Source organism: Danio rerio, chromosome 17 (genome assembly GCF_049306965.1).
Source record: "Danio rerio strain Tuebingen ecotype United States chromosome 17, GRCz12tu, whole genome shotgun sequence".
NCBI classification, from domain to species: Eukaryota; Metazoa; Chordata; class Actinopteri; order Cypriniformes; family Danionidae; genus Danio; species Danio rerio.
Genome location: NC_133192.1, coordinates 18,699,304 through 18,725,105, shown reverse-complemented (window position 1 = coordinate 18,725,105; position 25,802 = coordinate 18,699,304). Strand labels below are relative to the sequence as shown.

The following is a 25,802-nucleotide window of genomic DNA, read 5'->3' as shown; positions in this document are numbered from 1 at the left end:
TGCACCTTTAGCAAACCTCCTAATTCCTGCAGCACGAGGACTCTATGATTGTTTATGAGAGTCAAAAGCGGCTGATCTGTTTGGCGAAATATTTGACTGTGTGTCACTGCATCTCAAATTACTAAAATGATATAATGACATAGAGAAATCTCCACTGTGCTGAGCGAGAGCGCATGTTTCTAGTATGAATTAGTATGTATAGATCAGTATATTGTTAGTATTAACTGATATGTCATTAGTATGCCTTATGTGAAGTCAATGACATTTTTTTTTTTTCAATGGAAGTCTATAGGACAGTTGCTAGGGTGTGGCTAGTAATTTGAAAGGTCATCATTGATTGGCAGATTGCTTCTGAGTTAAATGAGCTCAACCTCCTTAAGTCTGTATGACAGTCTGGTGCAAAGTTATGAGGTCATTCAGTTTGGTCCAATGTTAAGTCAATGGGACTTTTGAGAATTTTCCGGGTTAGTTTTAGGAAAACTGTTAGTTGGATCAATTGGAAAAGATATAGCAACCCGAGTCAGACCAGTTTGAAAGTTTGGTGTTAGTTTGATGGTTGTAGTATGAACGGTCTAGAACAGGTGTGGGCAAACTTGATCCTCGAGGGCCGGTGTCCCTGCAAAGTTTAGCTCCAACCCTATTCAAACAGACCTCCCTATAGAGTTCAAGTGATCTTGAAGACACTGATTAGTTTGTTCAAGTGTGTTTGACTAGTGTTGGAACAAAACTGCAGGGACACCGGCCCTCGAGGATCAAGTTTGCCCATCCCTGGTCAAGAAGGAGATGCATATAGCAATTAGTCTCAGAAGAAGAAGAAGACTGTTATGTAGTATAACAGTATGTTGGCTTTCTCAAGCCACTATAATAATGAATTGACATAATATTAAATATCAGGAAGTGATGAGGGTTGAATTAGTTGAATTTAAACTTGCCTTTCTAACTGTTAGACTTTACCTCAAACAATTGCAGGTATTGTTTTAACGTAATGAATTAAACCAGAAGCCATTCTCTTTAAAAAGCAAGGCTAGGTGGCAGTGACTTTGGACTGATTTGGTATCAGCAGGTTTGGAAAGCCAAATAAAGGTATCATTAGCAGGTCTGCACTTGTTATTTAAAACACTTTGATCTCAGTATGCCAGATGGAAAGCTATGTGGTTGTGAAGGCACGTTTGCGCTGTGATTTAGTGTCTGCTACTTATCAAACAGTTAGAAATGGCTATGTTTGTGCATGGGGCAACACAAAAACAAGGAAGCCAGTAGGACGTATGATCTTAAGTGTAAAAGAAATGAAGCAGGTGGGTCTGTGCTCTGAGAAAGCAAGGGTTGAGTAAGTTAAACAGGCTGTAAATGTGAGATCTCCAGCACAGCTTCAGTGTAGAGAGGCTGAGCAGATGCTCACAGAAGGCTGATCACAGTCAGAGAAACTGAGAGATGCATGTGCGATATGGAGATCTTGCTTGATGAATCTCAGAGGAAATGTCAGTGGATGCTCCAGTGACTCAGTGTGTTATCGCTCGCTCTTCTTTCTCTAGTTTTCAATCTCTTTGTTTCTATCTGTCAGATTGTCTCTTGCAGTGCTGTATTTCTGTTTTCTTAAAGCAACAGTTCACCCAAAAATTTAACTTTGCTATTATCTTTTAATTTGAGCTAATTGTTAAAGGGATGGTTCACTTAAAGCTGGACGTTTACACATTATCTACTCAGCCTCAAGTGGTTACAAACATTTATGTTTCTTTGTTGAACACTAAAGAACATATATTGAAGAAAGCTGAAATGTCTGTAACCATGAAAGTCGATGGTTACAGATTTATAGCTTTCTTTAAGATATCTTTTTTGTGTGTTTAACAGAACAAAGAAAATTGTTGAAACAAGTAAGAATGAGAAAATTATGACATAATTAAAATATTTTTTTTTTAACCAAATATTTTTCCTCTTTTATTACTTTTAGAGAAACCATTTAATGCCTACAGGCACTTTTAGAGTTAAAAGACCCATACAGGCAAAACTAAAATAATACCAGTAGCTCCTGATGAGACATTGAATGCTTTTAAAGGGAAATGATCAGTCTGTACAACAAACGTTTACAAAATTATTACTTTAAATTAAGCCTCAGCAGCTATCCTGAGCATGTTTAAAAGAGTCTGGAAGCTTCTAGAGTTGACACTGTTTCTTTACTTATTACAAAATGTGAAATGAAATTAATCTATAATTTAAAACTTTACAAATATTTAGAAAGACATAAAAATGTTTGTGTTAGTACAATTTTAGAAGATTTTTTCAACACATTTTTAAACATAATAGTTTTAATAACTCATTTCTAATAACTGATTTATCATATCTTTGCCATGATGACAGTAAATAATATTTGACTAGATATTTTTTAAGACACTTCTATACAGCTTAAATAGGTGAATGAGGTTAGCAAGGCAGGATAGGGTAATTAGGCAAGTTATTGTATAATGATGGTTTGTTCTGTAGACTATCGGATAAAATATATAGCTTAAAGGGGCTAATAATTTTGACCTTAAAATAGTTTAAAAAAAAATAAAAACTGCTTTTATTCTAGCCAAAATAAAACAAATAAGACTTTCTCTGGAAGAAAAAAAAATCAGACATACTGTGAAAATTTCCTTGCTCTGTTAAACATATAATTTGGGTAATATAAAAAAAAAAAAGAAAAGAAAAAAAAAGAAATTCAAAGGGGGCTAATAATATTGACTTCAACTATATATATGAATGTCATTTTAGTATATTTTAGTTATTTGTTCATGTATTTTTTATTTATATTAATGAATTATTATTATTATTTTGAACTATTATTAATGGTATCTATTATTATCATCATTCTGTCAATTTCTATGTATGGCCCTTGAAGTGAAGCTGAGATTAGGACCTTTTATAAAATTATATATAAACTATATATACTGGTTTTCTTTGCTTTTTTGTTTTGCAGAAAAATAAAAGCCCTTTGAGTGTGGAATGACCCAATGAGAAGTGTAATTAATATTCATTAGAGATCATTATGAATCAGTCAACTTAACTGATTGTTTGCACTGCACATTCCCCCTAAAGGTTAAATTATTCTGTGTACAGTTTATTATTATTTCATAAGCCCCAGCATGAAGCTCCTCTGTACTTTATCCGATTTGATGAAATGGTGGCTTTAGATTTGCTCAGACTAAGACTTAAAATCATGCAGCAGAAACCTGACTTTCTTATGCGCTTTGCAAACAGAGGTCTTTCATAGTAAAGCCAGCCATTATGCAGTGACTGAACTTATCCTTTTTTCCCTTATCATCCTTTTACAACAAAGCCTGTGTTGCTTGTCTGATTTCCTGACTTGAATGAGTGCGTGAGACTGTAAAATGCCTTAGCCGGTGCCTCGAATCTACGTTAACCAAAAAAGGCATTAAAAATATACTTATTACAACAACAACAACAACAAAAATATGGTTAAAAGTAAACCCTGCAACCGATAACTCCATAGGTCAGTCTTCCAGAGCAAAGTTAAACAGAATACAAGAACAGAGCTGTCAATCTCTCCCAGCGTGCTCTCCTTTTCAGCTTGTGTCATCAGCTGCAACTCAGGAAGCTCAAGATCGTGAGCGTGTCAGTCAATATGTTGTTTACTTAGTCAATCTAAGTAAATCTGCTCTGAACTCATACCTGCGGGCGCAACATTGATCCACTTGACCCGGGCGGCTTCCAGGTTTAATTGAAAAAGAACAGCTGAGACCTTTATGAATTAACTGCGGAAATCAATATCTGCAGAATACCACCCTGTAAACTCTGTCTTTCCACGTCGACCATAGCAGAGCTGCTACAGCAGGCAGGTTGTTTGCAGTTTTTAGAGTGTAATCAGATTACTGATTACTGTACAGGTATGCTGTGCTGTTTTATTACCGTGCTCGGCTGTCATCTGTTGCTTTTATTGGTTTTATGTCATTGTACTTTATAATTTAGATATTATTGACCACTAGCCATAGTAAATAACTACAGGTGGCTAATATTGTAACATAAAACTGTAATGCACTGTGGTATATAATGTCTACAGATGAACCTCTTGTTCCAAAAGGCGTGTTTGCTCTATGTAGGCAGGTTATAGTTCCTATATAAGTGGTTCCAAAACTAAAAGGTTTAACTTTGACTTGTTTTAGCACACCTGAAGTTTCTGGTGTACATAGTAAGAGCTTGATTGGCTGGTTCAGGTGTTTTTTGTGGTTGGAGCCAAAATCTGCAGGACACCGGCCCTTTAGGCAGGGATGGGCAGTATTTATAATACTATTAATGGGGTTTATGAAAATTGGTTAATATTTTGTATCAAAATACTTAAGGGTCTTATATTTTTGTATTTTAAAATATTTTGTAAGAAGTCTACATGATGACATCATAAAAATCGGGCTTCAGATCTGTGCTTTCTTAGTTATTTGCCTAGGCTTGAGATCGGAACAGAAACTTGATTGAGATGGTGGTCAATGCTTGGAGTATGAATAGAAATTATGCAACACACATAAAGAAAATAACTGACAAATGGCATGGGTAGATTTGGGAGCAAGTCAACAAATTACTGAAAATAATGCTAAGACCAGTAATATATAATGGCAGTATGGTGTACATTTCAACATCAGAATCTTTACTTAAGAAATGAGATGGAATATAATATCAGTCCCTAAGAACAGGCTTTGGAGCCTTCAGGACATAATCAGTCTCAGTGCTGCAGGTGGAAATGCAGAAGAACTTTAGAAATATAAAACACTTAAAGACTGTGTACTTGTGTTCACTAAGAGGGTAAACCGAGACACTTCCAGTTAAAGAAGAACTAAAACATCTTGGAAGAATGAGTATACAGTACAAATAATAATAGTTTTGGATGGATTGCTGACATAGATGCCAAGAAAATAAGACAAACAACATACCAAAAATTCCTGCAGTATAGTGGCGATATAATACTTGATAAACTGTATCAAATGCCAGAAGATGATCTGCAGATTAACTGTACTGTTAATGAAGAGATCTCAAAATGGCACAACACAGTATAGGAGACACAAATATTTAATAATACTCCAGTCAATACGGCAGCAGAATGTATATAAAAAGTTTATTTATAAAAAGAAATAACTCCATTTTTAGAGATATCATGTTTTAAGTTGTGCATTGAAGATTACAATTGCAAAAACATGATTTATGGAAATGACTAAAACTTGAGATTTTAGTAACTTTCAGACATCATGTTTTTACATTAAGTATTGAAGATTTCAAATGCAAAAAACTACATTTATTGAAAAAATAAAATAAAATAACCTCTTCATATTTCACCCTATAAATGTAAGACTGTTAAGAGATGGATGCCTAGCAATGGATGGAAACACAATAAAGAGATATAGTAATATATTCCAACTCATTATCTGCATTAGATGGTTTTTACAGCGATTAAAGAGATCATCTTCAAGTCAGGACTTTCCGTATGTAATTTGTGCAAAATTTATGCTAAAATGTAAGTCAGTTGAATGGTGAAGGGATTGATTAAAATGAATTGATGAAAGGTTTGCAAAAAAATGTCGTGCTCAAAATTGTTTTGTAGTATTTTCAAAATACAGTATTTTATGTTGATATATTTTTGGCTGCTGTATTTTGTAGTTTATTTTGATATTTGTAAAATTGGGGTATATAGTTTATTTTATTTTATTTATTTATTTTAAGTACATTTCAATGTATTTTTTCCATCCCTGCCTCCAAAAACAAGTTTGTACACCCCTATTATAAATAAATATGCAATGCTGGAAAATAGTGGTATTAATATTCTTAACGTAAACACAGAATCAGTACAGACGGATCAGTGCAATCACGTAACATACTTTTACAAATAGTTTTTCGTTATCATTATTCATTATAATCTGCATACTATTTATTAAATTACATATTATATTCTTTATATACTACATTTTATTACTAATTGTATGATTTAAATTGCTACATTCACAGTTATTTTGGCCATTTTTGCTTTAATTTAGTCATTTATGTACTAAAACTCTATTAGATTAGCAAGTTAAACTGACAGTTCACTCAAAACTTTTTATTCTGTCATCATTTCCTCACCTTTGACTTGTTTCAAACCAATTTGAAGTTGTTGTTTTTTTGTTCTGTTGAACACAAAAGAAGATATTTTGAAGAATGCTGGAAACTGATAACCATTAACATCCATAATAGGAAACAACTACAAAGTCAATTGTTACTTTCCATGCTTTTTTAGTATATCATGTACAACAGAAGAAGAAAAAACAACTCAAATTGGTTTAGAACAAGTCAACGGTGAGTAAACAATGAAAGAATTTCAATTTTAGGATGAACTATGTATTTAACATTCTAAGCTTATACAGCTTTTGTACATATAATTGTAAGGAGATAAAGCTGACTAAATAAAAAGTCCAGAATACATCGTGTTACTGTTTTAAAAGGTCAAAAATATATATATTGTTTTGTATAAACAGTGTCATGCATAGGCTCATGTTGGCTCTTTTTTGCATCTCCTAATTTAGAAGATAAAGGGTCCTGAAGTTTGCATAAAACCAGCAGTAAGAAACCAAATCAGTACTGCCATGCCACAGGGCCAGGTTGTGTACTAGGAATGACAGAAAATTGGTAGGATGTGAGTGAGAGAGAAGAATGTCAAGCTTTCAGGTGAAGGGATTGTTTGTTAGGCTGGTTTGGAAAGCTTGTCTTTGTATAGTGTCTGAAATGTCCTGAGGTGGATAAAGAGAGCCAGTCTGTCACACAGGGCTTGTAGATGCCTCAAGACCTATTAGTCGCTGGTGAATACTAGAACGGACAAGCGGACAAAAGAGTTGAAGCCTAACTTTCATTCATACTGTGCGAATGTGACCAAATATCTCAAATATCACACCATAGGGACTGCATGTGATGGAGTGCTACTAGAAGAATCCCATTATTGCAACATGCTTACCTCTAATAGCGTCACTGCCTCAAACACACATCATACAGCTTTAGATGAGCTTGACTCTGTAGGCCGGAGAGGTTCGATCCATTCAGCTCGAAGATGCACTCAATATTCTGTAGGATCTATGATGGATCATTTGTCCTGCAAATCAATGACATGGTCAACGCTTATTGATCAGAATGTTTGTTTTTTGAGTGTGTAGATTTCACTTACGTTCCAAGTAGCAAACTATCTGGAAAATAGCTTGAGAGTCTTGTAGAAGATAATAATAAATGCTTAAACCCCCCTCAGTTTAAAATGGAGCTACTGTAGTGCAGTTGTGTTGTAAGTTCAGCACCAAGGACAGCAACTTTCTCAGGCCCCTAAAAAGCTATGACATACTCACAGTAAATTATTTTTTGCTCTTGATTTAGATCTAAACAGATGTTTGAAGATGAGCAGTGGCGGTCTGTTGGGAGGCATCTCTGCCTTTCAACACTTCAGACATGTAAAATCACATCATTACACATCACAGTAAAAACTTTGGTTTTAATTAGAAGTTTTTTTTTCAGTTTTTCACTGTATATAGTTCCCCCTTGAATGTCTTGGACACACTTTATTTTGATGGTCTGTTTCTTGAGTTTAAGTTACATGCCAAATAATTCTCATTAGATTACAAGCAGGTTGGGGTTAGGGTTAGTGAAAGTTGACATGTACTTGCAAAGTTTCTTATAGTCAGTTAAATGTCTGTTGAAGGAGCAGTATCAACGGATATTAAGCAGACAGTCTACTAATACTCAAATTGACCATCAAAGAGTTCCCATGTCTTGAACAGAAGAAGTTATGTGGAAAACACTTCCATGTCAAAGAAGGAAGAGCCCCTGAGGGACACTTATCTCATCGCTAACACCAGCTGTAGAGTTTGGTAATCTGTTTTGAACTCCTGAATCCAAAGAAACATTTGGCTTGATTTTGTCTAAATTTATCTCAGATCTTTTTTGACTGCAATTTTAGAGATACTCTAAAAATACAAACAAATAAATAATTTTATGTTAAAAATGTGAAATAGCAAAATGCTATTATTTAATCCAAAGCATTCATTCATTTTTTAATAATTTTATTAACCTGAATCGCCACAACGAAATGAACCGCCAACTTATCCAGCATGTGTTTTACTCAGCGGATAGCCTTCCAGCTGCAACTTATCACTGGGACATAGCCATACACACTCAATCACACACATACACTACAAACAATTTATTTTACCCAATTCACATATATTGCATGTCTTTGGACTATGGGGGAAACCAGAGCACCCAGAGGAAACCCACGTGAACATGGACAGAACATGCAAACTCCACACAGAAATGCCAACTGACCCAACTGAGGCTCGAACCAGCGACTTTTTTGCTGTGAGGTGATCGTGCTACCCACTGCACCACTGTGACACCCAATTGAAAACATATAATTATTTTGTATTTTACGATCAAACGACAGCTTTAGTGCCATTATAATAAATACCTTTTTGTTTAACAGTTAAGTCTAAGGGAAGAAAAGTATTTGGGTCAAAATTATGACAAGTTTTTCCACTAGACATCCAAAACACTTCCTTACAAAGAGAAACATTTCAACCCTCGTAGAATTTAAGTTGTTTTAATGGTTTTAATAAAGATTGTATAAGTTGTAATGGAAAGTATAATGGTCCCTGTCAGTCTCTATTTGTAATGTGTTGTTGGCTTCTGTCAGTGGCCTAACTAACTAGAAACGGTTGAATGTTTGTAATTTTTTAAGCAGACTTGGTTGAAATCATTGCTTCTTGTGTGATGGTTTTGATGTTTTAGCAGGCTTAGCATATAGCTTATATGCTATAAAAGTAATATTTAATTTATTACAAATTTAAAAGAGTGTTTTAATATTTTTGACAATACCACAAAGCGTTATTGTTCTTATAAACTACTGTAACTTTTAAACTGGACAATGAAACTGGACTCTGAACACATAACAACACTACCACACAAAACGCGTTTCTTGTTGGTTTGGATGGGACGTAGCACATGGCAACTGTACTTTAATTTCTTGCACTAGCCTTCTTTGGGAAAAGAGGATGACTGTGGTATTTTGAAGAAACACCGTTTCTGATGGGACGCCGTCAATCCACGGACATGGACATACAAGTGAGCAAACACAGCCATCTTATAGACGTTTCATTTACCTATTTCCACATGTAAATGCAGCCTTGGCATGTTTGTCGCTAGTAACATAAACTGGTTTGTTTTGGCCAAGTTTTCTCTCAGGTTTTACTACACCTTTAAATGGCGCGAGCCTCCCAGTAAGGGGAAGGCGGGGTCGCGCGGCGCGTGTGTGAAAATCTCGTGATTGTCCAACAGTATCTCTGAGCGCGCGGCTCTCTGTAACTGCAAGCGAGCACAGAAAGAGGCAAGTGCACGCGGGTAAAACATCATCACAAGACCGCGAAAAACGTTATTTTAGTGGCGTGGACCAAACACACGGAGCCTGTTGGGAATGTAATGTGGATTATTGCGCTTTGGGATATTTTTACGAAAATTGAGGTTAGTCTGTTTGTGTTTTTTTGGGCACGGAATGAGTGGAAGCTAGTCAGGATGTGGGAAGTTCATTACTATTTACACGAGGTTGTTTTGTTTTTACATTGTAAATCGCGGATGTTGACGAATGTCACTTTTATTTCACTGAACGTGGCGTGTTCTCGTAATCAAAATAAATTGTATTCGCGTTGTTTCGCAGAGAAGCGCGATGACAGTATCAAACTACATTATATTTCAGGCTCACAATAAACGCAAATTAAACAACCGATTAAACTGTAACATACGTTTAGGGGGAGTTCATTCTTCTTCAAGGATAGCCAGACATTCTGTAGCGCACAGAGCACCATGTGGACACAGTAGTTTATTTCTCTCAGAGTTAACCGGTTTTTGAGACAATACATGAAACAAAATTAATAAACCAATATGTTCCTTGTTTAGTCGGTGTTTAAAAAAATATTTCGTTTATCTTTAAAAAGTTTGACAATATAGGCCTATAATATTCTAGTAGTATGTAGGAACGAAATAACACGCATGCCTTTCTCTCTCTCTCTCTGTGAACCTATAACAAACAATTTCGCGCGTTGATCTCTGGAGACCTGTGTTTTTCTTAATCTTTAGAAGTAGCTGTGAATAATGAATAAGAGTTCTCAGGTATCTGTGGAGCCCATGTTCAACTGCCAGTCAGGATAAACAACACGCATGCCCACTGCAGGTCCAACCTTGTGGATGCACCTAGACATGGACTGGTCAAATGCACAGGAGCGCAAAAAGTATTTCGAGTGTAAAAATAAAAATAATGCATAAAATGATTCCTATTTTAGTAAGCTTAATTTATTTTAAAAACGCACTCGTGTGGTTTAATTAGCTAGCCTTTTATATTTCACTATTATGATGTATTAGGTAGGCTATTTAAAAATAGACAGGGAATTTTTAAGCTGCATATCTATTTATATAAAAAATAATATATGCAATATTAAATAGGCCTGTTATTTAAATTAATATCGGCGGTAAATACATTTTTTGTGATTTGAAAATATTACTAACCTTTTTAATTTTTTAGATAATTAATTTCTGTTTTCATGCCACAATAATTGAAATGTCATGATTTTTGGAGCGTGCTTTTTGGGATATAAGATGCATATTAAGCTCTTCTGTCGCTTTGAAGTGCTCAAGTGAGTGCAGTGCATTATTAGAATATCTTAATTCAGTCTCATCAATTTGTAGTGGCTCGTTTAGATCTCCTGGCATTTAATAGACTTGGTAATAATCCACCATCACATACTCGCGCGCTCACACATTTTAAAGATAGGCTATTCGTGCTCACTTATCTAAATGCATTTGGTATTTTACCAAAATTAATATTAGGCTGCACGCACTGTATTTGTGTCTTAAGATTTTCCACCGTTGACAAATCCACACAGGCAGCATCCTTTGTGGTGGAATTGTCGGGTTAGATGATTCTCCTCAGCGCGGCCTTGTCACACACAAACACACACACACTTTCATCGACGAATTATTTCACAGTTGATGGGATTAAAAACGAACACGTATGTCGAAATTAAAATAATACATCATATATTTATTCGAGCGTGTTTAATTTCTCCTCGTCGCTTAAGTATAATTTCACCCTGTGGTGTTGTGTGACCTCTTTTGTGTGGGAAATAATGCAGTGTCCTTTCAGCAAAATGTAAATGGTTTTGTCGGTGTTAATTCATGTGCACATTTTCTTTGAAAATGTCTTATTTTATATAACTGAATTGTGCACTAATAATGTGCATCAATATATATTTTATTATTATTTCGATGTACTCAAGCACAATTTGGCATATTTATAAATGCCTCACACTTTTAAATCTTGCAAAATGCTATTTTAAAAACGAAAAAAGGAGCCTAAAATCTAAAATCTTAATATATGCGAAGCATATCATGCATTCTTAATATTTTTGTTAGGGTATGTAAGCATAATTATTGCATTTTTATAAAATAGATTGTTGCTTACAATTTATGAGTTTTCTGATAGTAACCGTTTACATTTATATTTTGTCGTTGTCCTGGGTTTTTGTATTATTTTGATTTCACGCGTGATGCTTTATAACCTCAATTTGCATATCTAGCCAACGCAGCCAAATTATCTTAGTCTAACTGAGGTATTTTCCATAGAGATAAACGAATTACAATAATGCAGACTCGAAATCGGAAGCTTCACAAATACACAGATGTATATTCTGTGCGCTGATATAAATGCTGCGATGCAAAATCTAATATATAGGCTACATTTAGATTTTAATTTTATTTACCGAACAGAAAGTGTTTTTCCATCTTTCCGTCTTTTTTCCCCTTTATTTTATTTTTATTTTTTGCTAACGAATATTGTTCTTTCGCGTTTAGTTATTTTTAATACTGTAAAATCGCCTTATTGTCTGTGTCGCAGAGAAGAATATTTCCTATTGGCGTTGTGTAATGCTCACCCTCCAAAACACTCATCGAATGTGCTCTGCCTTTCCAATACACCGCAGTGTGACGTGATCTTTCTGTCTTGATCAGAGCCCTATAAAAATGTACACACTCCGCACCTTTACATCATAGAAAATGGGTTATAAATCATATTAGTAATCTTTTGCTTTTTGCTTATAAGGGGTATTATAGTGAGAGTCATTATAGTGAACACCACCACATGCATGGTGTTTTTAGGCAAGGTGATGTAATGCTGTCAAGAACTGCTGCAGAACCACTCCTGCTTTAATCTTTTCACAAATAGCTGTTCCTCTGCAGTGGGTTGATTGGGGGTTGCTGGTGGTACCCGTGCCCACTCTGGGATGCTGGATGAGGCCAGGTAGGAGTCTCATGCCTCCCTTTCACCGGCTGGCAGCCCAGGAGGAGAGCACCGGACGCTGATGTCATCCATTTTGGCCCATCTCTACCTCGCCCACACCTCCGCTCCACCACACGGATGCTCGACAGCAACCGTGTCACGTATGGAGCTGAGCGCGCTGAAATGGCGTGCGCCTCCTCCCTAAGCCTCCATGATATCATCGGGGTGCACTGGAGGACATTTTGTCGCAGCTCTTCTGGTGTAATGGCAGAGCGTAATTGAGGCACCTGTGGTAAAACCCAGCTTTGTGTGTCTGATGAATGGCTGGGCCTGTCGTCATTAACCTGCCCCCCTTCCACCATTACACCTCCCTCTCGCATTCGCTGACTTTTTAAGCTGGCTCCAAAATGCAGGGGTTTTATTTTGTTGTGGTGTCGTGTGCCGTTCCCAGTGGGGTGTGTCAATCACATATCAATGAGGACAATGATGTGCTCAGTTTAGCCTTTTCACCTCTCTCCTCCTCTATGCAAACTCTCGCTTGACAAAAAAAAAAAAAAAAAAAAAAAAAAGAGAAAGCACACATGCATATTTTGAGGTGTGGGTGCAAGCCAATGTGGAGTATCTGTTACAAGCTTGCAGTCTCTGGCTCTTTTTTCCCTCTTCAGCTGCAGCAGGCAGAGCTCTGACGGCATGCATTGTGTTTCGGCTTGGTTGAATCGCGTGGGTTGGTAGCACTATTGTCCTGCCGTACCTGCTGCCTACGCCTCTGGCAAGGACACGGGCAATATTAGATGTCTATTAGGTTACACCTCGCATGTTGCCATGTAATTGGAGCCTATTCATTTATGCACGTAGGGGACACATGTTAAGAGGAGGCAGAGCTGCGTTTTGCCTTCACAAAAGTCTTACTAATCTGTGTTGGTTCTAGGCCAGACATCAACTCAGTATGTGAATCTTCTCTCAAATTTGAAGAACTATACTGGGTGTTTGGGTTGTGCTTGAGGATTTTAGATCGCAAGGGCATAGGTTTGCACTTGACATTGGGGATGGGTGAATACAATCCCCCACCGCACCTGTGTATGTATATATATATATATATATATATATATATATATATATATATATATATATATATATATATATATATAATTAAGTTAAATTAAATAGTCCGGCCCATAGCCAAGGGAGGTTCGGGTGGTTTGAAAGACCAAAATTTAGATTATTATTACACTTAAATTTTTCTTTTTATTCAAATGGCCAAATTCTAACTACAGAAAGTTGAATGTGCTGGCCAGTTTGTCATTTGCCTATAGGCTTCAGTTTTTATTTAAAACCAGTTTTAACCTATTTCTAGAAAAAAAAAGGAAAAAAAATTAATGATAGACGATAATACATTTGTATTTTAAAAATAAGTATATTTTACTATATTCTTCTTCTAAATTTTCATTATTTATAAAACTGTAGTATAAAACGTACAGTTTAAATGCACATTTGTAAATACACACTTAAAATAGTATGGTAAAGTGCATCAAAAAGTGTGGTTATAACCATCCCAAACAATCCAGCAAACATTTGTTTTTAAAATGTCACTAAGATGGTATATTTATACCTCATAATTAAGCATAAAATTAGGGGAATAACTGCAAAAAAAATAAAAAATGTTTTTCATAAACCAATAACCAACCCTTTTAAAAATCTGTCTATGGGCCTGATAGTGTAATGTTAAGAGAATGTTTATTAACCGATAAAGAGGCAGTATAATATTAGTTTAATATATTAACATATAAGATTTCTGTTTATTTTAGCCATAGTGCAAATGAAACATGTCACATATATAGGTATTAATAACAATTGGAGCACAGACTGTAGTTTTCTGACAAATTCTTTCAACCAAAATTGGGCATGCAACTGAGAGATTGGATGAACTGGCAGGTGTCATATTATTTTACATATACATATTAGGCTATTCACAGACTATATCAGCCTTCTGTAACGATAGACTGTGCATTAAAATGGGAAAAAAAACATGAGCATTAACACCATCATGATGATGGACTAGTAGCGAACTTGAGTTTAAGTGACTTACACTTTCGTAAAAAAGCTATCTTTTATTTATTTATTTATTTATTTATTTATTTTTATTTTTTTGCTGCTGCCATCCTTACTTGTGTGTGTCGCTAACCTCACACACCTCTTTCTTGCATGGGAAATTATCTCACAGTTTTGACGCTGCTTGTATCAAAACATTTTACAGCCTCTCGCATGACAGCAGGGAAAGGCTCAGCCAATCACAATGTTCATATGTGTTTGGAGGGTGGTGCAACTCGAGGAAAGATCATGATTTAGCCCTTTCTGCATGTCTTGGTTAATGTTGATAGTGCCATTTTGTTTTTTTTTAATATGTATTTTTAAGTGAACTAAATTATTGGGGACATTTCAATAGTTGGTGGATGTTGGATGTGGATGTTGGATCCCCTATCCTTTAATTTATTCTATATATTATTAGTGCATGTTTAAATGTGAAATTTGTCATTTATGCGATGCAATTATTATTTTTTGTTCAAATTACAGGACCACACCTATTGTAAATAGATTTTTTTATTAGATAACTGTGCTGTTCCAAATTTGTAGTGAGTCCTGCTACTGTGTAGACATTCTGCAGAAAGTCTTTTAATTTTCCACACCATCAGATAAACATGGACTTGCAGCTGTTGAATAATGGTGATGTTGTTTACACTAGATGACAAATAATAGAAAAAATATATATATATTTTTTTTGCAAAATGTTAACTTTTTGATTATATGATCAAGAGTTTCATTTAATGGAAGTGTAAAATAAAGCCTTTTTCATGGTTTTAATAGTGAAAGTGCACCGCATATTTTTTGTTAAATGTATACTTCTTTGTTTTGTGCATACACTAGATTTACTAACACAACTGTGCATTTGTTTGTAATTTGATGCTTTTCTATTTTGACAGCTATTGTGCGCTAGATGAGGCAGAGTAACCACATGGACTACATTACCCACATGGCATCATGCAGACTGTGCTGGTTTCCTTAAATACAAAAAAAGTCCGACCTGGAGGACCTGTCTGGATGATTGAGGTCTGAGGAGATACTAGAAGAAAACAACACCTCAGCAGACACACAGAACCTCATCTGCTAGTCTTCTCAAGTCGATTCATTCCAGGAAGCGAGCAAGAAGAACCTGATTGTCGCCTGAAAGAGATTGGATTGTTGTGCAATGTCATTGGCCTTATGACTGTTATTTAAGACTGTTCTCCTTATTAAGTCCCTCTCCTCTTTTAGGATACTTTTTTTTTCCGTTTCACGCTGCGTTGACGATCTCACCTCTTCTCTAGTATCTCTGGGCATATCGTGGGATGTACTTTGGATTTACTGACCTTTGAACCAAAGCGAATTCAATGATTTCCTTCTGTTCAGGATAATAACCCCAAATCTCCAGCACTTTTACAATGAATTTCTTCAGATTTCCAGTCCAGTTGCAGCTGCTGATCAGTACTGTGCTTGGGCCCTGCTTGGGCCTGGAGTTTACAGGGTTGCAAGGCCAGTGGGCACGCTATCTCCGCTGGGACGCCAGCACCAGAAGTGACCTCAGCTTCCAGTTCAAAACAGACGTGTCCACTGCCTTAATCCTGTACTTTGACGATGGCGGCTTCTGCGACTTCCTGCAACTCATGGTGGTTGAGGGGAAGCTCCAATTGCAGTTTAGCATTGACTGCGCCGAGACCACTGTTGTATCGGACAAGCGAGTCAATGACAGCAGCTGGCATTCTGCCACCCTGAGCAGGTACAACCTGAGAACTGTGCTGGGTCTGGATGGAGTGAGCAAATGGGCCGAAGTGCGGCCACTGAGGCAGTACATGAAGATCGTTAGTGACCTCTTCCTGGGCGGAGTCCCTCAAGATATTCGCATTTCTGTGCTCACTCTCCCGACAGTGAAGGATCTTCCGCCGTTTAAGGGAATTATCAGGGAACTGAAGTACAATAGCAAGGAACCTATTCTACTTAGCAGCCAGAGGGTCCGCATGGACATCGAGGGGATCTGCATGGAGAACCCATGCGAAAACGGAGGGACGTGCTCTGTTGTAGATGGGGAACCACTTTGTGATTGTTCTAAGACGGAATATGTTGGCCGATTCTGCAACGAAGGTAAATATATGGTTTATATATCAAAGCAGATACAGTGTAAAATCTTTAAATTTATTGGCAAAGGTCTAACTCTACTTGCTGAAATGTGAATAATGCTTACCAGAATCCTACATCCTCAGCTGCTCCATGCTACTGAAGTTTGATTCTGAGGTCCTGGTTAATGACATCTCTTAACTTGCCTACAGAAAGCTGCCCTGTTCTGTGCATTTGGCAGGTGTTATTGTGCAGGGAAATTCTTGATCTGCCACCTCTATTCCCCCATCGCTTCTTACGATCAATTGAAATCGAATGTCATTGAAATGCTCTACTAGCAAAGCCTACGTTTTTACCTCTGTAAAGCACTAAGCTGTTTGTTTCTGGCAAGCGTTTTGCGGTTATGTGTGTGTGTGTGTTAATCGCACCCTGCTGAGGAGGTGGGGTGTTACGAGGATGTTAAGGTGCCTTTTCAGATCCCTTGGTTGTTTTTCTGAAGTGGCCATTTTAGTTTCTCTGGGGATTTGAGGAGGCCATTTCACAGCTCTGGGTTTTGTTGTTGCACCTCTTCAACAGAGAATGAATCAGAGACGGGGGATAATTGCCTATTTTAAACATGTCAATTGCAATTCTTTATAATGTCATTACTGCTTTTCCCGGAGAGAGAATTTTATGGCCACCCAAGTCATTTCTTATACAGATCTTATGCTTTGTTCAACATTATTTTGGTATAATAACAACTAAATAAAATTTGCAGAAGAAAAATCACAACTTTGAGTTCTTCCCCATGGAAGGCGTTTTAGATCCTGATAGATGATCCTGATGGTATTGAAAGGTACATCATGAGTTTTTTCCCCCCATATTTCTTTGCTTCTTTTACTTTAAATATAGCATCTGGAGTGCTTCAAATGCTAACAAAACAATACAAATTACTTTTAATTAGTAGAAAACAGTTGCAGAAATGAGTGCCTGTATATCCTGCTTTGATTTCCCCTTGTGATTGGAGTGTTTAAGCTGGGTGATTGATCGATGATCATTGCTCTGAGTCCCTTGAGTTGTTACCCTCATTGTAGACACAACCTATCTTGCGATTCACTCCTTAATTACACAATTATCCAATGTAATTGTATTGTTAAAGTCTATGTACTCTAACATTTGTATGTTTGTGTATTTATATGTATGGCCAGTTTCAGAGCGCAAGAGAGAATAAAAGAAAGTGGTATGCATTGAAGAGCGATCACTAGGGGTGGATTTATAGGCTGTAAAGAGAACAGAGTTTTGGGCTTGATTTACAGCCGTTGTTCCTCTCCATCTTGTTTGGCTGACTGGGTTCTGCAGTCCACTGATAGGAGCTGAAGCCAGACGTAAAAGCAGCTTTGATGGCTTTGAATGTGGGAATCAGTTCAGCCAATCATAAAAGAATAAATAAACCTTTTTTAGAGGCTATTAATATTGGTGCACAGGGGCAGCCAGAACTTAAAGGCTCCGCTGTGCAGTTTGTATGACTACCAGTGAACTTTTCCTACTGGCATCACTTACAAAGCCAAATCAAGACCAGTATTGTGAAATTGCACGTTAATGCATGACATAATGTTGTTGATAACAACATTACGAAAATCCACTAAACAATCTTAATTCCATCTTAATCTTGTGTCTTCAGGCTTTTGAAACATCTGTATGTGTAATAAATATCAGGTCAGAGCCATATGGCAAGCTGGTCTGAAGTGTTAAGCATTAGCCTTACATACGTTTGACTGAATCCAATTGCCATACCAGTGGCATCAACAATCTGACGCTCCTCTTGATGGCCAGATGGCTAAAATGGCCTCGGAACCGTTTTGCGTTGCTGTGGCGTATGTTCCTCGCTCTGTGAAAATCGTGATAGCCACGGTGCTACATCATTTGCGAAAGCGCGTAATCTTTTGGCGGATTAGAATAATAAACATTTGGCAGCCAAGCAAACTCTCAATCTGTCTTCCCATGTGGATGGGCTCTGAATTGGTAAGATGAGGTTTAAGCCGGCCACTCTTTACAAATCTCCTTGTTTATTTATTTATTTTTAATATAAACAAAGTAAAATTAAAAAATGCATCATGGATATGAGGAACATGTTTTTTTATTTTTATTATTCTACAAAAATGTAATGCGTCATACTGTTGTGAACATCACACAGTAATGTAAATAAAAGACAAAATAATACTACAGAAAAAAAAGTAATACAAAGAAAATAAACATATTAATTAAGGAGTAATGCACCAATATGATATTTAATAAGCAACTATTTTTCAATATTTGACAGTTGGTCATAAATTTAATATTTTTCTTTGAAAATAAATGTGTTTTGATGACGTTTTAAATAAGCACAATTTAAAAACATGTACTATGGTATAATGTTGCCATGTACTGTATGGCTAGTTTATCGCTACAATAAATCAATTTTTTTTAATAGAGGTCCATTAAATAAGTATAAAAACAGGTTTATTTATTTATTTATTTATTTATTTATTTATTATTATTATTATTATTATTATTATTATTATTATTATTATTATTATTATGCAGAAGTTCTGCTCAGTTTTTATTGTTCTAGCTGCGTTATGCAAGTAAATACAAAATTATCAAAGTCTAAAAAAAAAAATAGCATGTCACGATTTTATTAAGTTCGATGAGATTCTACCTGTAGATGAACATCTATGTTGATCCTAGAACATTGTTTTTGTTTGAAAATGTAATCCATACCTATTCCCTACCCCTTAACCCATCTATAACTATAAAATAATCCCAAAATCAGAGGGCAATAATAGTTGGTTAACAATCACGTATAGAAGTTCATAAACAAGCCTAAATTTAACATAAACTGTAAACCCATTCCTTAATTCTGATTGGCTGATTGGAATCTTGTTCTAGGATAGACATAGATGTTAATCTTGGAACATGGTTGGTGAAACCGGATTGGCGAAAAAAATATATATATATTGCGGTGATTTTGTTTGGTGAATTGGAAATATTTATGTAATTCATTTTGTTGTATAATGAGAAACCATCTTATGTGACTCTGTTGCAGGGATCCCTAACACTGACATAAATCCAGATTAAACTAGTAAAACCCTCAATCACTTGTTGCTTTTGCGAAATGTTCAGCACTGTTTTCAAGAAACTAGGTCATCAAAGAAGGCTGACAGTGCATGCAGACAATTGTATTCCAGCCAGACATCAGAACTTCAGCACAGGTCGACTCAAGAGCCGAACACATCAATCAAGCCACCATGGCACTCACATCCAGACTGTATCTCAGCATTCCCCGCTCTCCAATCACATCCTAATACTTTCCCCATCCAGGTTAATGCATCTCATCAGTGGACTTAATGTCCTGTACCAGCCTTTAACAAGCACGGCAGACAGACACACACTTACACATTGGAACGTGTCCCGAAAATGAGCGACCATGAGAGACAACATATTGCATTTTCAGCCAGTGCAGACATCAACACATACAGGACTAAATTAATGTCTAATGTAGCTATAATTACTCTGCACTAAAAGCATTTCATGGAGGCAGACCCCATCAGGGTTCCCTTAATCTTCTCTACTAGCTGCAGTTTGTGTGCACTGGCAAAGGATAAATTGGTTCTTCAGCATGTCGGTCGGTGTCTAAAACTAAAATATCTTATAAAGATTTTCCTTACACTCCAAAAATGATTACCGCTACTTGTTAAAACTTATTTGTTTTAAATGAGCTGAAATGACACAATTCTTGTAATTTCTTTGGCCAATTTACTTGTTTTATGTCCAGTCCACTTAAATTTGTAAATCATTAGGTTAACTTAAGTGTTTTGTAACCAAACTATTAAACATATACTTGTGGAAGGCTCTATTTGTAATGTTATTAGACAACAATTTTTATCTGGAGAGACTTTTAATTAAATATTTTAAAATGGGAATGGAAACTGTACAATTTTTTATCAAAAGTAAACCTTAAACTGTTTTAGATTTTTTGTTATATATTATCATTATTATTATTATTATTATTATTATTATTAATAATGTATTTACCTTGTGTATTATTTATTGCAGTTGATGGCTTTTAATTGTTAGAATATTTTTATATTTATAGAAAAAGTGGTGTTTATGATTGTTCTGTTTTTTTGCCATGACATATAAATAAAATCTAAATTCTCTCTGCCAAAAGTGTTTTGTGTTAGGACAACCTGAAGGAATTGTGTTGGTCCAACTACGTGATTAGGAGATTAGTTCCCAGCATGCTTTACATCAGATTAAATTAAGATAGGTAAATGTTGACAGTAACAAGTCTTTCTATTAACTTTAAACACCCAAGATTACTTTTAGAGTTTAATCTTCACTTTAGTTGGAAAAGTTAGAAGAGTTTCGTGTAAAGCTTCGAGTTTTGAGGTTACCACTTTGCAGAAGCACCCATGATTGGGTTGCTCAGTAAGTAATAACTGTCATAAATTTATTTTTGAGATCATACTCAATCAACTTTATTTGTAACCCATGAAATATACTTAAACCTAGGGCTGCACAATTCTGGCTAAAATGAGAATCACAATTTTGTTTTGCTTAAAATCAAGGTCACTATTTTCTCATTCTGTAGATGTAAAATAAAGGTTAATATCAGTAGGCTATTAATATTGTTAATTCTCAAACATATGGTAAAACAACAATAGTAATATTAGGCCTGTGTGCAGGTCTACTGTTGATTTTAAAATGCTAAATTTTGTATAAACTGGACTGAACAGACTAAATATGTCCTGTTTGTTAATTCACAAAAAAAGTGATAACATCACAATACAACTATTCATTATTCTGAAGTTGAACTATTAAGCTTAAGATGCTTGCCATTTGTCATTGACAACATTATTAGATCATTTTTGTCACTGGTAAAATAAGACCGTTGTCGTTATCAGATTCCCTCTTGTATTATATTCAACATTACATAGACTAGCGTAGTTGTACTGACACCATAAACATTTATTTGTATGCACAACACTTTGTGTTTGCTATGAAAGAAAAAAAAAAAAATACCAAATGCTTGTCGTGATCACAACTCTAAAATGTGATATGATCATTTAAATCACAGGTGTCAAACTCAGTTCCAAAAGGGCCGCAGCTCTGCACAGTTTAGTTCCAACCCTAATTAAACACACCTGATCAAACTAATTGAGTCCTTCAGGCTTGTTTGAAACCTACAGGTAAGTGTGTTGGAGCAGGGTTGGAACTAAACTGTGCAGGGCTTCGGCCCTCCAGGAATTCAGTTTGACACCCCTGATTTAAATTATGTGCACACTTTTGGTTTTACTTACACTTCCGACTGCGTCTCATGCCGCCGTTAATGTGAGGAAAAAAAAAAAAAACACACATGCAAATCATACTTCCCGCTTGATCGCTCTGTGCTACAAACTGAAAGTTATTTTCAACTTTTAAATGTTCTTCACCTATGCAGGTTCTGTTAACCAAGTAGGCATCATTGGCAGGCACGTGCGTGTCCTCTCTGTAGCCAACAAACAGCTCACGGTCAGCTCACATGTGGTTTCGTGGCTGCAAATCATACATCATTACAAAAAGAAAGAAATTAATTTTTTTTTATTGAGATATACCTTTATAAATACATTGTGACACTTTTAGCGCCATTTGGAGGGGTCCATGTAGCTGTGAAGACTTGTGCTATATACTGCCTTTACGCTACTTTCCTGACCTTGAAAATATAATTGGCTGAATCGTAGAAAAGCTGAATTAAGATCGTGTGTAGGGTCTAATCGAGATTGCAGCCTTTTTTCGATTAATCGTGCAGCCCTACTTAAACATGGCTCTTTAACTGTAGTTCATTTAGGATTACTTCAAATAAAACGAAGACCTTGAAATGTACAAAACATAATTGACACATGATATTATCAGACTTTTGAGTTTAAGTTAAATAAAAATACAAATGTATTTAAACTTTTATTTGATAAAATCATTTTGGACCAACTCCATTTCATTTAATTGAACCCCAATTGAATTGCGTTCATACAGAGTTATTTTTTTGGTGTGTACTTTCCAGTGGTTAGTAATTTCACCTTCCATAAGTATTTTTAATGTAACTCTGGGTATTATTTAAATAAAAACAGGCAACAGCATATTAGGGTGACACATCTAATTATGTGGTATACTATTGATATTTTTAATTAGTGTTTTATATTTGTTATTATTAATTAAAAAATATTCAAATCATTAAAGAAATATCACTAATAATGTTTGAAGCATTTCATAAAAATGTAGAATAATCTAACATTACTATTATTTTCTCATGTGAAAACAGAATAATTACAAAACCAATAATTATTTTAAATAATATATATTATTTTCCCAATTTAATCCAGGAATATCATGCAATATTATAACAAATAAAACTAGATATTTATACTATTAGTTTACTTTACATTTTAGCACAAATATTTTATTTAAATAAAAACATTTAATAAAATTACATCCTTTTTTGGATTTTTCTCACGTCTAACAGTTATTCACTGCACAATAGACAGCACCACTGCTAAACAGTTCAACTAACGTCATTAATATTAGTAGTTGGATGTTTTGAACCATCCCTAACTGCAGCAGATTAGAAAAAAACTGTATATTAGCTGTTTTTCATCACACAGAGCAATGCAAAACCCGTTTATCAGTGTTGGATGCCCTTTGGTTTGGGAGACGACCAGCATGCATTAATGAAATGAGTCAGTCCAGTGCTTCAGTGCCAAAGGCAGCCCATGACAGAGAAAGAGAGGGAGTGTGTGCGTGTGTCTACAATGAGAGTAAACGCTACCAGGCTCTGAGTATGGAACAGTGCTTTAGACAAACATCAGCGTCCCATAAATCCACAACCCTCTCTAAAGGGAGCAGGTTTTGTTGCCTGTTTGGATTTATGACCCAGGCGTGGATGTGGGCTTTGGGAGAGTGTGTATGATGTGGAAGATGAACTAGACCTTTTAGATGTTGGTGTGTGTCGTGGTGTTTCATACACCACAGATCTGATCCTCCACCCCACCCAAGCTTCTTATTTTCCAGGGAGAAAATGGGGTGGATGGATGGATTGTTGCAGGGGTATTCAAGGGTTTCTGTGTACATGCACAGGGCAGATGTCTGCTCGGTGCATGCTGGCAGGTGTGCCAAGAGTTTGCATGATAGTCTTCATGCAAAGGAAATATGAGTGGGCTCTAATGGTTGCAATGTTTCTCTTCTTTTTTTTTCTTTTATCTTTTTTCCATTGTGTCTTCTTTGCTGCAACCCGCCAGAGGCCAACAACATCCCAGGTGAGCTCAATCTCCTTTAAGATGCATTGAAATAGTTTTGCAATCTGCAAGGTATTGATGTGCTACCGTAAACATAAGCTTTCAAACAGGCCATTTGAGGGTTATTGTAAGGGTTAACATAATGACAATTTGCATTAAAACTAGAGATTAAAGAAGTATACCATTTCTGACAGTTTGGTTCTATGCACTTAAAAAAAAAAAAAAAAAAAAAGTAAAAAATTTAGGCAGATGAACATATGATTTCAGGTTTATGTGCTCCGGGTTGCATCACCAGAGAGAAGTCAGTCATTTATGTAAATCGAGTTATGACGTTTCGAGTGAAAATGAATCAATTAATTAATCAGTAGTGTCCAAACCTTTAAACTGCATTTAGAACAATAGTAAAAATAGCTGAATTTATTTTATGGTAACCTACATCATAAAAACAATCTTCAAAACCATGTCCTCACAGAAAAATGAATTTACATTTTATTTTTGTAAATAATAACTGATCTGGGGTGCGTTTCTGAAAACCACCGTTGGCCGACTAAGGTCGCAAGTTCCATCGTTACAAACATAGTTTGTTGATTTGGCGTTTCCACAATCCGTCGTTCCAACGAACATTTGCTAACTGTATCGCAAACTTGTACGCTTGCAACTACTAGAGCTGTAGTTAGAAGTATATTTCCTGGTTGTGTTCTATTCCAAATTATCCCCCTATGCCTTTTCATTTAGAATGTTTCAACATTTAACCTGTTGGTTAGAAGATTTCTGCAGTTGTTTGAATCCGTCAAATAAAAAATAAATAAACAATATCCTACTTAATAATAATAATAATTTTCCCAGTGATGGGTTACAGCTGGAAAGTCATTCGCTGCGTAAAGCATATTGGCAACATAAACTGGCAGTTCATTCCGCTGTGGTGACCCTAGATTAATAAAGGGACCAAGCCGAAAAGAAAATGAATGAATGAATGAATGAATAATAATAATAATAATAGTAATAATAATAATAATAATAATTATTATTATTATTATCATCAAGTAGAATTTTTTTTAGTTTCTTACTAAATAGCCTACTGTAAATTAGGCCTTCAACTATTAACTATTTGTGATTTATATATGAGATTAGAATACGTGTTTGCTTAGTGCTTTTATATGGAATATTCTCAATGATATTTGTAAAGGAAACACAGGCCCTATATGTGTTGTTTACATATATTTAAATTAATATGGAAAACGAGTGCATGTTATGAAACTAATATTGGATTTTTTTTAATGCGTATGTGTGTAAAACAATATAATTTGCACAAAAATTATGGGGTTTTTAATTTAAAAAGTTGTACTCCACCCCGTTTAGATCGTTATTATTGATGTTTTACATTATAACTGCGTTGTATGTGGTTCAAACAATCTTTTCCCGAACGATGCATCGTACTATGGATAGTTCAGTTGCGAGTTATGTCGTTGTTTGGTAAACGCACCCCTGAATGATCGCCCCCCCTGAACAACACCATGTTCTGCTTGTGCTAAATACACAGTTTGATAGCTTTTGCTTGCCTATTTTTAATGGGCTGTGGTGAAAAATTGTTCTCAAATAAATTCTGCATTGATTCTGAGATTTTCAAAATGCTGTTACTTCTATTTTAGTATATTCTATATTCTATTCGATTCGATATTCTATTCGATTTTGAGTTTAGTTTTTTAACAGCGGATGGCTCACATGCAACTCATTACAAATAAAACTTGAACCTAAAATAACCAAGTTAGCCATGGTTTAAGTCATTGGTCTCAGACTTGATTCCTGGAAAGCCGCTACTCTGTAAAGTTTTGCTCCAACCCTAATCAAACACAGCTGATTCAAATAATTAAGGTGGTTAAGACTACTAAAGACTAATAAGCAGGTGTGAGTTGGAGGTAGTTAGAGCTAAGCCAGGGTTTTTCAAAGTCTAAGACAGTGGGCCTCCCTTTTGACACAACTTATCCATTGGCGCCCCCCTCCTCTCAAACACGCACGCACGCACACACACACACACACACACACACACACACATATATATA

The 25,802-nt window shown here is 35.7% G+C and overlaps 1 protein-coding gene across 25 annotated transcripts in view; it reads left to right on the top strand.

Moving 5' to 3' along the window:
* Positions 1 to 9,328: 9,328 nt before the first annotated feature.
* The window catches only part of nrxn3a (neurexin 3a), a 546,951-nt gene continuing 530,477 nt past the window's right edge, over positions 9,329 to 25,802 (top strand). For 23 of the 25 annotated variants that reach the window (XR_002455904.3, XM_073927387.1, XM_021467201.3 and 20 more), the window contains exons 1-3: positions 9,329 to 9,504; positions 15,289 to 16,483; positions 23,746 to 23,763. Coding sequence is in view for 24 of the 25 variants with exons in the window: in XM_073927387.1 (XP_073783488.1) it covers positions 15,787 to 16,483; positions 23,746 to 23,763 (715 nt within the window). In the remaining variant the exon portion in view is untranslated. Of the gene's footprint in view, positions 9,505 to 15,288; positions 16,484 to 23,745; positions 23,764 to 25,802 lie in introns of those variants that run through there. The other 2 variants (XM_073927385.1, XM_068214428.2) reach the window with 1 other exon arrangement.